The sequence below is a fragment of the Tripterygium wilfordii genome, chromosome 18 (genome assembly GCF_013401445.1).
Source record: "Tripterygium wilfordii isolate XIE 37 chromosome 18, ASM1340144v1, whole genome shotgun sequence".
Lineage (NCBI taxonomy): Eukaryota > Viridiplantae > Streptophyta > Magnoliopsida > Celastrales > Celastraceae > Tripterygium > Tripterygium wilfordii.
In genome coordinates, this window is record NC_052249.1 from 3956349 (window position 1) to 3970009 (window position 13661).

General features: G+C 34.6%; 1 protein-coding gene across 1 annotated transcript; it reads right to left on the reverse strand.

The window, feature by feature from the left end:
* Positions 1-4347: 4347 nt before the first annotated feature.
* LOC119984357 (abscisic acid receptor PYL9-like) lies at positions 4348-7160 on the reverse strand. The gene is made up of 3 exons (XM_038828267.1): positions 6760-7160; positions 5901-6116; positions 4348-5099 (listed from the first exon to the last, which is right to left on the reverse strand). The coding sequence occupies exons 1-3, from the start codon at positions 6883-6885 to the stop codon at positions 4881-4883; spliced, it is 561 nt and encodes a 186-aa protein (XP_038684195.1). The 5' UTR covers positions 6886-7160; the 3' UTR covers positions 4348-4880.
* Between the last annotated feature and the right edge of the window lie 6501 nt (positions 7161-13661).

Consider the following 13661-nt stretch of genomic DNA (forward strand, 5'->3'; position numbering starts at 1 on the left):
AGCGTAAAAGTGTTACATTGTCCTCTACTGAAGTAGAGTATGTAGCAGCATCCAAGGCAGCATCTCAGGGTGTTTGGATTAGGAGGGTATTGGAGGACATTGTGGTAATCTAAGACAGTCCTACTGAAATTCATTGTGATAGCAAATTTGTCATAGGCATAGCCATAGCAAAGAATTTAGTGGAGCACAATTAAACCAAGCACATTGTCACCAAATACCAATTTGTGAGGGACGTTATTGAACAAGGGGTGATCAAATTAGAATTCTGTAGGTCTAAAAAACAATGGGTAAACATCCTCACGAAAGCTCTGCCAAGGTATAGGTTCCGTATGATGAAGTGGCTCAAGTTGAAACTACTTGGAAACTGTCAAATGCATATGTGAGCGCAAGAAAGAGCGCTCGAGCGCAAAAGAGCTTTGACTTGACCAAAGAGGTCTTCCTCAAGCAGGAGCTCGAGCGGAATCGTGACAGACGCCTATGCGATTCGAATTAGGTTTAGAAACTGTATAAAAATCTAGTATTATTGACAGACGCCAGATTTGCAAACAAGAGAGAAAGAGAGAGTGAAAAAGAGAGAATTCCTTGTAAACTCATCTTGTAATCTCTTGAAAATTCATAGTAGACTGAAAGCACCATTGATAGACGTAGGATCTCATATTGAGTCCGAACTAAGGTAAATTTATGTGTTGTTCTTCTTCCTTATTCTTTACTTTGTAGTTATTATTGCTTGGTTCTTGTTTTTCTTAATCTGCTTGGGTGGATATTACTACATTAAGTTATCTGAGAACCCTGCTTGGAGTTATACCACAAATGCAAGTCAGGGGGAGTGTTGATTGACTTACATTTCAGTTGCTACGTTATGTTATATTTGTGCTTGTCTAGTTTGCCCTTGTGTTGAGGGGTATTTTGGTCTTATCCTAATTTACATTAAATGAAGTATTCAACTTCTCGATGAAGCTGTTACACAGTAGTTGTCTGTGTAAGAAGAACTCTTAACCCTAGATCATGTAATCTAGTGGATATCTGTGAAATTGATTTCTGTTGCTGCAGCTTATGAATACTTGGTTCTTGTTTCTTTTTCTAACAAATATATCCATATCTACTTGTCTTAAAATCTGCATGAAAGTAGTTTTGAATATTATTTGTCAGAGGATAAGAACAAGGTAAAACATGAAAAGAAAATATTTGTAGTGGAATGATTTAGCCTACCTGATCCATCCATACAGTCATAAACTGAGATAGACCCAGTTGAGAATCTTCATAAATAAGACATCATCTTATTTAGAGATTTAGTGGCATTCACATTAATGTAGATCACCTGCTTCAACTTGTGGGATATAGGAAATTAGGAATAATTGATCCTGCTTGGACTTTAACGGATATGGGTATCGTTGAAATGCTTGCGCTTGCTTTATTCCACTGTTCTCTGTTGGTTGGATTTGGAAAACAGCCTTCCAGGAATGTGAAGGGATCAGATAATGTGCCTAATGTCAAGTGCCACAGATATGGATGAACCCAATTGGTATATATTCTCTCTCTCTCTCTCTCTCTCTCTCTCTCTCTCTCTCTCTCTCTCTCTCTCTAAAATGTCAGCTCACACTTGAGACTAAAGTGAGGCCATTCGTTTGGCAATGCGCAGATTTAATTTGTGCCTATAAAAGGGTTGTGATCGATCCTTGCTATTAGTGTAGCGAGATAGCAAGGGTAAAGTAATATATGTTCCAAGTCACTGTTTGCTCACTCCCCCTCAAGGGCTTCCAGTTTGCCAACTAAAACATATTTGTAAGGCAGGCTGGGAACCTTTGTTGGGGGGTGAACAAGTTGTGCCTTGCACAAGCAAAGTTGCCATTTTTCACTCTCCCTGAAGTTTTCAATTCCCTATATCAATCAACCTTGCAGTCTCAACAAGCTTGTACTTTTCACCATTCCTGCAAGACCTTCTGCTCTGCTGGATATATATATATATATATGCACTAAGGGAAACGTTTCTTGTTTATAACAAGAACAGAAGGTTATTAAGGATAACTGTTCCTATCAGAGTCGGTATATTTGTATTTTGAGTCATTCTTTACGTTAATTTAGATCTCCAATGGTTGTTTTTTTTTTGGTTAACTGATAATTCTGTCTACTTTCCTACCAACTGATTACTGTGTGTATCAAGTATTATGGTTGCATAGTACAGGTCTCAAAGACTTACCATAATAATATAACCAGAGAAAATATGTTCGGAAACATTATATCTTAGGACAATTCTATGCCTGCCTTGAAGTGATATCACCGTCGTAAGAAATTGAGAAAATACTAACAAAACATTAGCATCATGGAATTGTATGATCATGGGGTTTGCCACTTACAATCTTGGGAAAGAGACGGTTTCTCTTTTTGATGAAATATGATGTGCAAATATATACATACATTTATGCATCTTTTACACATAAGTTCATCTCATTTTGAGTTGATTAAGAGTTGATATTGCCTAAGACAGTTATATTTGCATATTGTAGGTGTCAATGCAAGAAATGGAGGAAAATAATGCAAAATGAAGATTTTTATTCCAGAAGCGAATTCCGATCGATCGGAAGGAACCCCCGATCGATCGATCGGACCTGCCAAAATATCATTTAATTTGTAAAGATAGAAGTCATTTCCAATCGATCGGAATAATTTCCGATCGATCGGAGTTACTATTTACAACACGCGCAGTTTCGCGAAAAAATTTCGAATTCACTCATTTTTCAGTCAAAATGACCTCAACTTGTTAGGAAAACGACATAAGAGTTTTGGGAAGTATAGAAGGGCATAAAATAGGGTTTTGGGGGTGTGTTTGGAGCTAGGATTCATTCTCTACCTTGAAGGCTACCATTGGAGTTTGGAGAAGAAGAGGGGTCACGAGGGGGTTTCTTCTATCTTTGCTTTTATGGTTGATTTTTATTACTTGATGATGTATATTGACTCCATGAGTGGCTAGATTCTCTTGCTAGGGTCTTAATGTAGCCTAACTTTGATGATTCGATAAACTTGGTTTCCTTATTTCTTTATTTCTATCTCTTATTGATTGTCTATGGGTATTCTTAATATTTTTGGGTGTTTAGCCATCATCTAATTGATTTGCTGCCTAGATTGAGACCGGAAGGAGATATCTATGATTTGCCTCTTACCATAGACATCATAGGTTGCATGAACCACAGGAATATGGGGGCATGACCTATGCAATCGCTACACGATTAATCCACAAATCTTAATGGGTCTTTATCTCTTGAACCCGAATGTTAGGAATAACAGGGGTTAGAGATAGAGACACTTTCGGTGTAACAAGGAATGGAACATTGGAAAGGATAAGGAGACCGATTGTCAATTAAGAGGTAGTAATTAAGGGATTAAAGAACCAAGGGAGTTGAATCGGATAAAGGAATGTGAAATTAAGTACCCTAGTGCTTTTCATACTTGATCTAAACTTGTGTTTGGGTTGTGCTTGTTTTAATTGCTTTAATTAATCACTTTTACTTATTTGCTTTAGTTTAGAACAAACCAAATCCAAACCAATTTGCTTATCCATTTTAGCATAATTTTAGTTTTGTTTTATATTAAATCAAATTGTCAAAATCTCTATGGGACAATACTCTACTCTCTTTATTACCTGCGCGATTTCGTATACTTGCGAATTTGCACCAACAAAATGCTTGAAACAGGCATCCTTCCTGATGCTATAACCTTCACTGCTATTCTCTGTGGCTGCAAAAGCTCATGTTTAGAGTTTAGTTGAGGATGGAAATACTTTAACAGTACAATATAGAGCCAACAATTGAGCATTACACTTGCATGGTCGAGCTTCTTGGAAGAGCTGAGTTATCTTGATGAAGCATGGGTTTTCATTCAAAAAATACCAACAAATCCAGATTCTATCATTTGGGGTTCTTTCCTTGGATCCTTCAAAATAGAACCAGAATGTGGACTTAGGGTAGATTGCTGCAAAGAAGCTTTTTGAAATAGAACCATGTAATTCTTCCAATGGCAGGAAGATGGGAAGACAGAGAGCATCTAGAAGATATGATGGATGCTCAAGGGTGAAAGAATGTCAGATGTCCTTAGGGATGACTCGGTTTCATCATTTCAAGGCTGGGAAGTGTTCCTGCATGAACTGTTTTATAAATTTGCCAAGATGGTCATTTTAGAGCTTTTCCTTTCACAGCTTACAAAAGTTTTTTCTTCCTCATGCTGAAATCTGCTGCGTTACCAATGAGCAGTTGTATCTTCACATTTTGCTCCATTATTGTCTTGGCACCTTAAGTAGTTAGTATCATCAGAAGCTGCCTTAAAATGAATAATTCAATAATTAGACAATACCTGTAAACAAACGGTCTAAAGAAGCTTTACCCTACTATAAACTTTCACAGAAAATAATCAGTGCATGCATCCAACCATAATCACATAAGAAACAGTCATTTTAGCTAAGTTCCCGTGTCAGGCTTGCATACAGAAGCTGCAACAACAGGAAATTCTCTAGTATGAAGGCAACAGCTCCTTGACGTTAATATTTACAGACATGACCATGACTGCATACATCTTACCATGACCTGAAGCCCATAAATGTAACAATAAGAGAGGTTGAATCGTTTCTTGTAGATGACAAGTTCACAGCATCGCACCTACGAACCTTATCTCCTGGATACGAAAACAAGGGTATTGTTGAGGGACATGACAACAAGCAGAAGCAGAAGCAGAAAGGGAGTGAAAGGGTCTCCATGAGAAGGAAAGCAAGGTGTAAACCAAATCCAAAACTCCTGAGAGTATAAATGGCTTCTCCTACAAATCTCTATACAGATTCTGGAATCTAGAATTATCAGATGATATAATCCTAGAAAACGTACACCCATCCCTAATCAGTATCGGGCGATGGATTCGGTCTGATCTTGCACTGCCATCCTCTCCGATACATCAGCCAAAGATTTGAGATTGCACCTGATGAGAGCTTCAACAAAGTAACATGTCTCATCCTTGGTGTTCCCATCTGGTATATCCACCACAAATGATTCTACTACCAGTGTTCCTGGTCTCCCATCAATAACCTCAGGATGGACAGTGATAATAGAAGAATAATTCTGCCAAATCAATAAACACAAAAGATCAGGATTAGCAGTTAGGGATAAGTAATTAACGTGGCAAAGTAAAATACACATGTAATTCAAGACATCATGCAAATTACAAGTGCCACTGAATTCATCGGTATCCAACCAAGACTCCATTTCAACACCTGCTCACTTTATTCAAATAAGGAGTGGAATAAGGTACCTGTGTTACTTGTAACCTCGTTCCATAGAACAATCTTTTTAAGGCACAACTGTAAATACATGTATGCATTAATTATTTTTATAAATACTGGTAAAGCATCCTAGATGGTCAAGCTTCTATTGCCCTTCGATATGTATATTGAGATATAGCTATAAAATAAAACCAAAGGGCACACAAGATGCAATCCAACTTTAATAGACATTTTCCCAAACTGCCAAAGTTTTTATAAGATTTAAATGTTGATTATCCTTCAACATATGTAAATAAGTAGCGTATGGCAAAATGCTGAAGTACTTGTCGTTTGTCAACTTCCATATAACTCAACACTAAAAAAAATCTCCAATTTGGATATGAATTCTTCAACATATCTCTTATGGTTGCAGCAAATAAACCATGAAACACATGGAAGCAAAACAAGATTAGAAAACAGATATAGAGCAAATTTCTTCTGCGGTAATAGCTTATCATTCCACGAGAGAAATCATACATATATTGCAATGTAGCATACGTTTATGCCAAAGCAGTCTCCCATGCCAGTTCACGATAACCTATACTAGCACAGTACATGATACAGTTGTATATCAGCATTCAGAAGCGAGAGAGTATCGTACCCTTAGCCTGTGATCACCGCCAACTATTCTGATACCAAGAATATGCTCTTCATCATTTAGAAGTTCCAATCTCTCTGTGCTAGTCGTAGCAGGAAGTCCGGACTTGACATTGACTTCTCTTACACTCCCAATCCCAAGGTCCCCCTTCATAACACACCTGCTAACAAATGGCTTGTACTTCTGTGGCTGATCAAATCGCCTTACCAATGACCAAACCTAACCCAAAAATGAAAACAGTTGCACAAATATTCGGATAACTGGAGGAAAAATTCACTACAAATTTCTGCTAATAATTGTTGCCCATTCAGATGTTCATGGATTTTGAGCTTTCATGTGCCATAGAAAGGTACAAAATCAGGATTTGCTTCCTTCTCCATGATTCCGCAGAAATTAGACAGAGGATAGATTACAGAAAAAGATGAGGCAAATTTTATTAAAATGAATTAAACAGAGGATAGACAAAACCAAATACTTCATGCCTCTAGAATCATCTTTAACCTTGCCTAAAGGAGGGATGAAGATGATAACTACATATCAATAATGCAATACAAGCAGCCGATATAGTTTTATATTCCTGAACCGTCTTTTGGTAACCAAATTCTTTCTTATCCCCAAATTTCACTTGAATCAACCATCAAAACTTCAAATTTATGAAAACCCACAAATCAATGTCCCAAAAGGGCCAAAAAAATTATCCAAATTCGATTCGAAATAAACAAGAACAATTGAGAAAAAGCAAAAGTGAAACTCAAAAGTCCAGATCGAGCAGAAATACAGATCGGTATACAGTATACAAATTGATCGACCGGCTCGACCACAAAGAGAAAAAAGAGAGAGAGAGAGAGAGAAACTGACTCACCAGATGAACAGGAGCCTTAATATGCTTGACAAGAACCGAAGAGCACTGATCGTCTCTGAGCTGGTGACTGTGGTGGCTCCGTATGTACTGAGACTCCATTGCAGCAAACGTATCAGCAGTGCTCATGGTCTCTTCTTTCTCTAGAAAAGGCAGGCAGGCAAGACTCAAGAGGATAAGCTCTGGTATTTCTGCAGCAAATACGACCTTACCTTCTAAAAAAGATCCATGAATCCACCGACAAATCCATTTTTATATTCTCTTAGTAACAACAGGATCAGACAGAGCTTGCCTTCTCAAATTTAATAACAATTAAGCTTCTTATCTTCACATGTGGTGGTGGGTGCTTATCGTCACCGTCCACTTGCTGGTGTTGATGTTTTTGTCTCTACTCTCTCTCTCCATCCTCCAGAAACATGTGGATCAGCAACGGCAGCACCCACCAACACTAACCTTCCCATTTAAAAGTATAATGTTTTTTTAATATTAAAAAAAGTGGCTTTATCTTGCTTAAGTCAAAACATGTTAAAACTCCAAAGTGGGGGTTGATGTCGAGATGACTCTAGCAATTCAATTAATTGATTTGTCAATTAGATGATAATTATTGCAATAAAATATGGGATGAGCCGGAATTGGACCCACTTGAACTCTGAAATTTAAAAAAAAAAAAATCAAATGATGTCTTTTTTTTTATTACCACCACACTGCGGAGTCTGTAAATAAATTTCATAAACAATGTCCCCATGTGAGTAGGGGCGAAACCAAGATAAAATGTGAGCGGTCTTAGGTCCGGACAAATGACTTTATGTCATTGTGGATAAAGTTAAACGGAGTTCAGGGATAGCATCTTTGGAATTTTTTTCAGTTGTCTATTAATTATAACATGTCTTATTACCTCAACCATGAGCATAATTTTTTATAACAAAGGGTAAAAATTGAAAATTCAAGGGGTCTTTTTTGTTATTTAGGATATATGTGTCTTTTTAAAAATTTGTGAGGGTCAGCTAACCCCCATCTGGAAGTGGCTGCACCACTACATGTGAGAATGCTCTTAAATCAATGATCAAAAAGTGAGCTTTATTTTAGGTTCTTTTCTAAGTCCTATGAGAGGATTCCTACTACCATTATTATTATTATTATTATTATTATTATTATTATTATATCAGATGAAAGACTAGAGTAATAAAAATTATTTTATTTTGATGGTTAAGGCTCAGGATTTTCTATTTAAATGTCCAATTTCAATTCTCGCTAATAGTACTTTTAACATATCTTTTAACTTATACAACAAACATCTTATACCGAAAATTTTACAACCATAACTCTTATAAATAAAATCATAGTTTCTTATAAAAGTCATTATTAAAAAATCTAATTGAGAACTCCCTTTAGAGATTTCAAAAATTAGTTAAACTAGGTGGCATGCCCGCGCTTTGCGCGGTATGTAATTTTACTTTTTAATTATAATGTAGCATAATTTGTTGTGTTTGTTTTTCAATATATGGTTGCAAATTTTATCAAATTTAGGTTACTGATGGAAATGTTTTTTTTTTTTGTAATTATATTGTTACGTAAATATAGTGTTTATTTTTAATTTTCGTTTTTTTATTTGTGCATTTTTAGATTGTGGATGGAAGCATATGCAATCGTGATTGTTTTTTTTAAAGAAATTGTTTCCTTTTTTAGTAATTTTAACCATGACAAACATTAGCAACAAATGCTTTGCAGCTAGCAATAGTTTTGTAGTTGGATGATCCAAGTTGACAAATGTTTTGGTTGCTGGTGTTGATGAAATACAAATATCCCCTACAAATAGAACCACAAGGTTAATATGGTTTATTTTTTTGGTATAAGCGACGAAACAATGTTGGTGTTCATAAAACGTACCATAAAGTCTTTTAACAATTGTGGAAGTGATGATAACAACAAAAGGGCCTCTGTTCTTATCAGTCATCGACTCTTCAAATTCCATAGCCTTCTCAGCCCATAATGTAGTTTTCAACTTGAACTGCCTGACAGTTTTATCATGGAAAAAGTAATACATGTTAACTGTAGAATATATGCAGGGAATGAAACATTTTAAAACCAATATCAGTTTAAAATAAAATGTAATTAACTTACCAAGAACATAGACATACAGTTTAAATAAAAAATAAAGAAATCAATAAAAAAACAAAATTATAAATAATGCTAAGAGTGTCACCATTCTATACAAAATGAAAAGCAAAACAAAATCGGGAAAATTCAATAGAAAATTAATGAGGGAAAAAACATTAATCCAATTAAACTAAGAAAATACAAAATCAGACGGATAATGTATTACCCTTCAATCTCTATCTCCAAGTCTAACTTTTCAACCAAAGAGTCATTCACGGTTATTTTGTCAATTTTACCCATTCCAATGAGCAACCCAATAACATCTGCATTAACATTTGTGATAGATAGTCATAGACAATAGCGAAACAAAGACAAATGACATAGATAATAGAGTATGGAAAATGAAAACCTGTCAAATATGTGTGGTTGTTTAGCCGTTTGATTATCTCATCTTGATTTTGAAAATGAAATTTGTAATGTTCAATGGGAGGATCATCATATCCCGATAGCTCTTTGAAGGAAGAAATGGGCAAAAAATTAATTGATACGTCTCCCGCTACAAGCTTGCATGTATTATCACTATCAACAACCCTGAAATTTCTAATCCCTCTTTGATTTTATTGCGAAACATTTCGACCTGATGCTTTCGAATTTTTCCATGGATTTTTGTTCTCTGCATAGTCAAAGTTAAAAATTGATGCATCAAAAAAAGGGTTTTAGGTTTAATAAAATAAAATCAAAATCATGATGATATGGTATGAATTTTACGGAAAAATAGAAGAGTCTATCATCACCTCTGCATCCAAGAGAAGCATATCCAAACTCAGGAAGTCATTGTTATTTTGGACGTTCTTAGAATTCCATAGCCGATTGATGCGGGCAATCACCTCCCAATTCATTCTTGAACCATCAATTTTTTTCAGTGTATCAGACATAATGATACGTTGTATAAGAAAGAATTAGTTTAGGCGTTGAGAAAGTTGAAGAGAGCACAAAGATTTTCTAATTTATATAGGTTATGCAGTCATAAAAATTAATAAATATTTTTTATTAAACATCATAAATTCAAATAATTAGAAATTACCAACCTCAAAGAATTAAACATGGCACTACTTTTGAAAAATAACAGTTACAGATGAGGTTGGTATATCAAATATGGCCGTTTAGTGTTATAAATGAGTGTGAATGTATATGGAATAATGACTCAATTAATAGATTAAATTATATGATAGACGTTAAACAATAAAGTGAGAAAGGAAAGAAAATCAATTGATAAATTATATGTGTCAACGGCATGATTTCTTCTAATTAAAGACACACACTTTTATTGTTTATAAAAGGTAACACAATTAATTAATCACATTAAATTGATTAAAAATTTGGAAAAATAATTAATACATATTATTTGTGTGTTGGAATAAAATAATTAATATGCCTTTTAATCATTTTCATTAATCCACGTGGCAATTGTAGAATTTATCTAAAAGCTGATGTGGCTGCACCAAAATCATTTTCTTATTCAGTAATCATATAATAATATGCCTTTTAATCATTTTCATTAATCCACGTGGCAATTGTAGAATTTATCTAAAAGTTGATGTGGCTGCACCAAAATCATTTTCTTATTCAGTAATCATATAATGTATATGATTTTTATATTTATGCATCTAAATACTAATAAATTAATTTTAGTTAAAAAATTATGTTTGTATAAAAATCGATATAAAATTGGGTAAACACCAATACCGGTTTCAAACCAGTTCAAGCTGATTTTTGACTGATCTGATGTATCCTCGATTCTTTAGTCTAATCATACTGATAGACTGGCCGGTAGCCGGTTGAACCAGCTCGTCCAATCTGATTTCTAAAAACACTTGTTCTTTAATTTATGATTGAAGTCTCGCCACTTATTTATTTGGCACTTCATTGCAGGACATTTTCCTGATGTTAAAAATGAATGCAACTTGAAAACAAGAATGTGAAAGTGTGTTTGGAAATTAGTTTCCTTTTTTAGTTTCTAAAAAGGATTCTTAAACAAATTTTGAAACAAAAAAGGCTCATTTTGTTATGACCAAGCCCATTGTTGTTGATCAAGCCCATTCTAAAAGGGTCCATTGATGTTGACCAAGCCCATTCTAAAAGATCCATTGATACACACCAATTTGGGTCAAAATGGCCCAAATAGGGCAAACATTGAATCTTTGGCCTCCGATGGGCGTCTCGGCCGATCAAGGCATGGGATCTGTAGTGCTTTGACCGAGCAACCTTTCTAGTGTGGTGACGACCATTAATGACTCATCTAGTGTCCGGATCGAGCATTTGAAGCTACAATTTTCGTGGCCTTGTGAAGGAATTTCCAGCGACTATGATCACTTTTGACGGCTGGGCTTGGTCGGAAATGGATGGTGGAAGTACATAGCTTCATTTCGGTGGTCCAGTGCACAGACAATGATGTGGTGTGGAGGAGGTGATGTTGCGAGGGGAGAGAGAGTAGAGAGATGATGGAAGTTCATTTTATTTACAAAATTATCACTGAGCCTTTGACTTACTTACAATAATGCCACTGGTCTTTGATCCAAAAATTTACAAAACATGATTTTGTTGTTTTGGTTTTTTGCTTTTTTAAAACAAAAGGTAGTTTTCATCATTTTTTAAAACATGTGCCAAACAAATTTTCACAATCATTTTTCTTTTCAAAAACAGAAAAGTGTTTTGAAAACTACAATCAAATACAATCTACGTTACCGGTATGATAATTAGACTGGTGCAGGCATATTAGTTATAAAAGAATTTGTTGTAAACCGAACTCATATTCCGTAAGTGAAATTTGTTCACCTTGCTAAAATAAAATATTGAAAACAATAATTTAATATCTTGCATAATATAAAGACAGTCCGCATATAGGGAAACAAAGTCAAAGCCAAACCTAGAGACTAAGTAAATTTATAAATAAAGAAACATAATAAGAATCTAAATCCACATAAATTAGGGAACTAAATGGTAGTGTAGAATGTACAATAATATCAAAATTACAATGAAATTACAAAGAAAAATTCTACCGTAGTAGATTAAGGCATGAGTCTCTCACTCTATTCAAGGAAATTCAAGCCCTTTACAGTTCTTCTTTTCTTCATAATTGGTGCACCATAATTCTTGTGATTCAACTCTTTTGGGATACAACAGTATGACTCAATCATATAGTTAATTCGAACCTGCAGTTGGATGGTTAATCTGAAACTCCATAAGAAACATCAACTATCTATGTTAAGAGTATTCTAGGGAGACATTCTGAGAGAAAAAGAGAGCTAACCGTTGTGTAGTGAAGTATGTGTTGTGGATAGGATGAGAGGGCTTTATATAGGTGGGTTGGAGTTAATGGGCTTGTGCAGTTAAAATGTAACGCGTTGTAACATTTGTAACGGCACAACATTTATAACATAATGAGATGAGTTTCCATTATAATGACCCAACATATAACTCCATGCGTAATGAGCTAAAACATTTGTAACGGTCGAAAGAATATGTATGTGTTAATGAATGACCTAGTGATGTGATATTTAAGACCCGTTAAAAATATAGTAATTCTAAACCCAAATTATACTGGCAAGTGCACAAATCAATTGTAGTATAGAAGTGGTAAATATGAGTGTCGTAACCACAAGAACTGAATATTAAATATCTACAATTCCAACTTTTCGTAATTATCAGTGGAAACAAAATGAATAAGAATTAACACGAGTAGACAAACACTAGGGATCCGATTTCACCAACTCTATTGTATTTAAATTATTTAGCCGACAATTATCATTTCATTCATGCATGTCAAAGATCAAGTCTTCTAATTTATGTAATAGTCATGGGCATCTGACTTACAACATCTATTCTCAATTGCAACCATCCATGGGTATATGGATTGGTTAGGACAATCAGGAACGCAGTAGAACCTATGGTAGCTTATATAGCGATCACAAAGACCCTAGCATATGACATTTATGTCTAAGTAACTCCGGTGTTAACTGCAAGAAGCTGATCTCAAATTGGACATGGGCATATGCCTCACTTTGCATCATGGTAATCAACCCTGGATGGTAGCTAAACATCTGGATTTAATTATCAATAAAGAATAGTTAATTAACACTTGACATAACATAAAAAACTAACAATTAATCAAACCAAATTTATTTAAACATAATAAAGTGGATTCATCATCACCCTAGTAAGAAGATTAGTTCCTCATACTAGGTTTACACAACCAGTAATTAATCTCACAAAATTCTGGAAACAATATGTGAGAGAATTACTGTAAAAGAGAATAAAACTTAAGAACTCGTTCTCTGATTTTATCTCTCACTCTCTGATTTTTTTCTCCTCTTGCTCTTTGTTTCTCCAGAAAAAATATATCCTCCTCGAATTGTCTCAGTGTCTCAATTTATAGTAGTGAAAATCTACCGATGAGATCGAGAATACTGATGATAGTCTTCATATGATTCCTTTCAGCGCTGTATTTTGAAGACTTTAGAGGAAAATGAACTGCAATATTAACTGCATGCATACGTGAAACCAATGCAATTGGTGAGATTACATTTATTGATGTAAGACAATTATATACATATACATATATATATATACACACATACATATATATATATAACTATTACGTGGACTTTTGGTGCCCAATGTGTGTGTGTGTGTGTATATATATATATATATATATATATATATATATATATATATATATATATATATATATATATATATATATATATATATATATATATATGTACACACAACTATATATATAGACTACT

Bases quoted from the DNA above. Each gene is read 5' to 3' on its own strand.
- LOC119984357 (XM_038828267.1), bottom strand. From the start codon at position 6,885: ATGAGCACTGCTGATACGTTTGCTGCAATGGAGTCTCAGTACATACGG. The intron at 6,117-6,759 runs GTGAGTCAGTTT...TTTTTGGGTTAG, and splicing joins TTAAGGCTCCTGTTCATCTG to GTTTGGTCATTGGTAAGGCG. The intron at 5,100-5,900 runs GTACGATACTCT...TTGATTTGGCAG, and splicing joins GCGGTGATCACAGGCTAAGG to AATTATTCTTCTATTATCAC.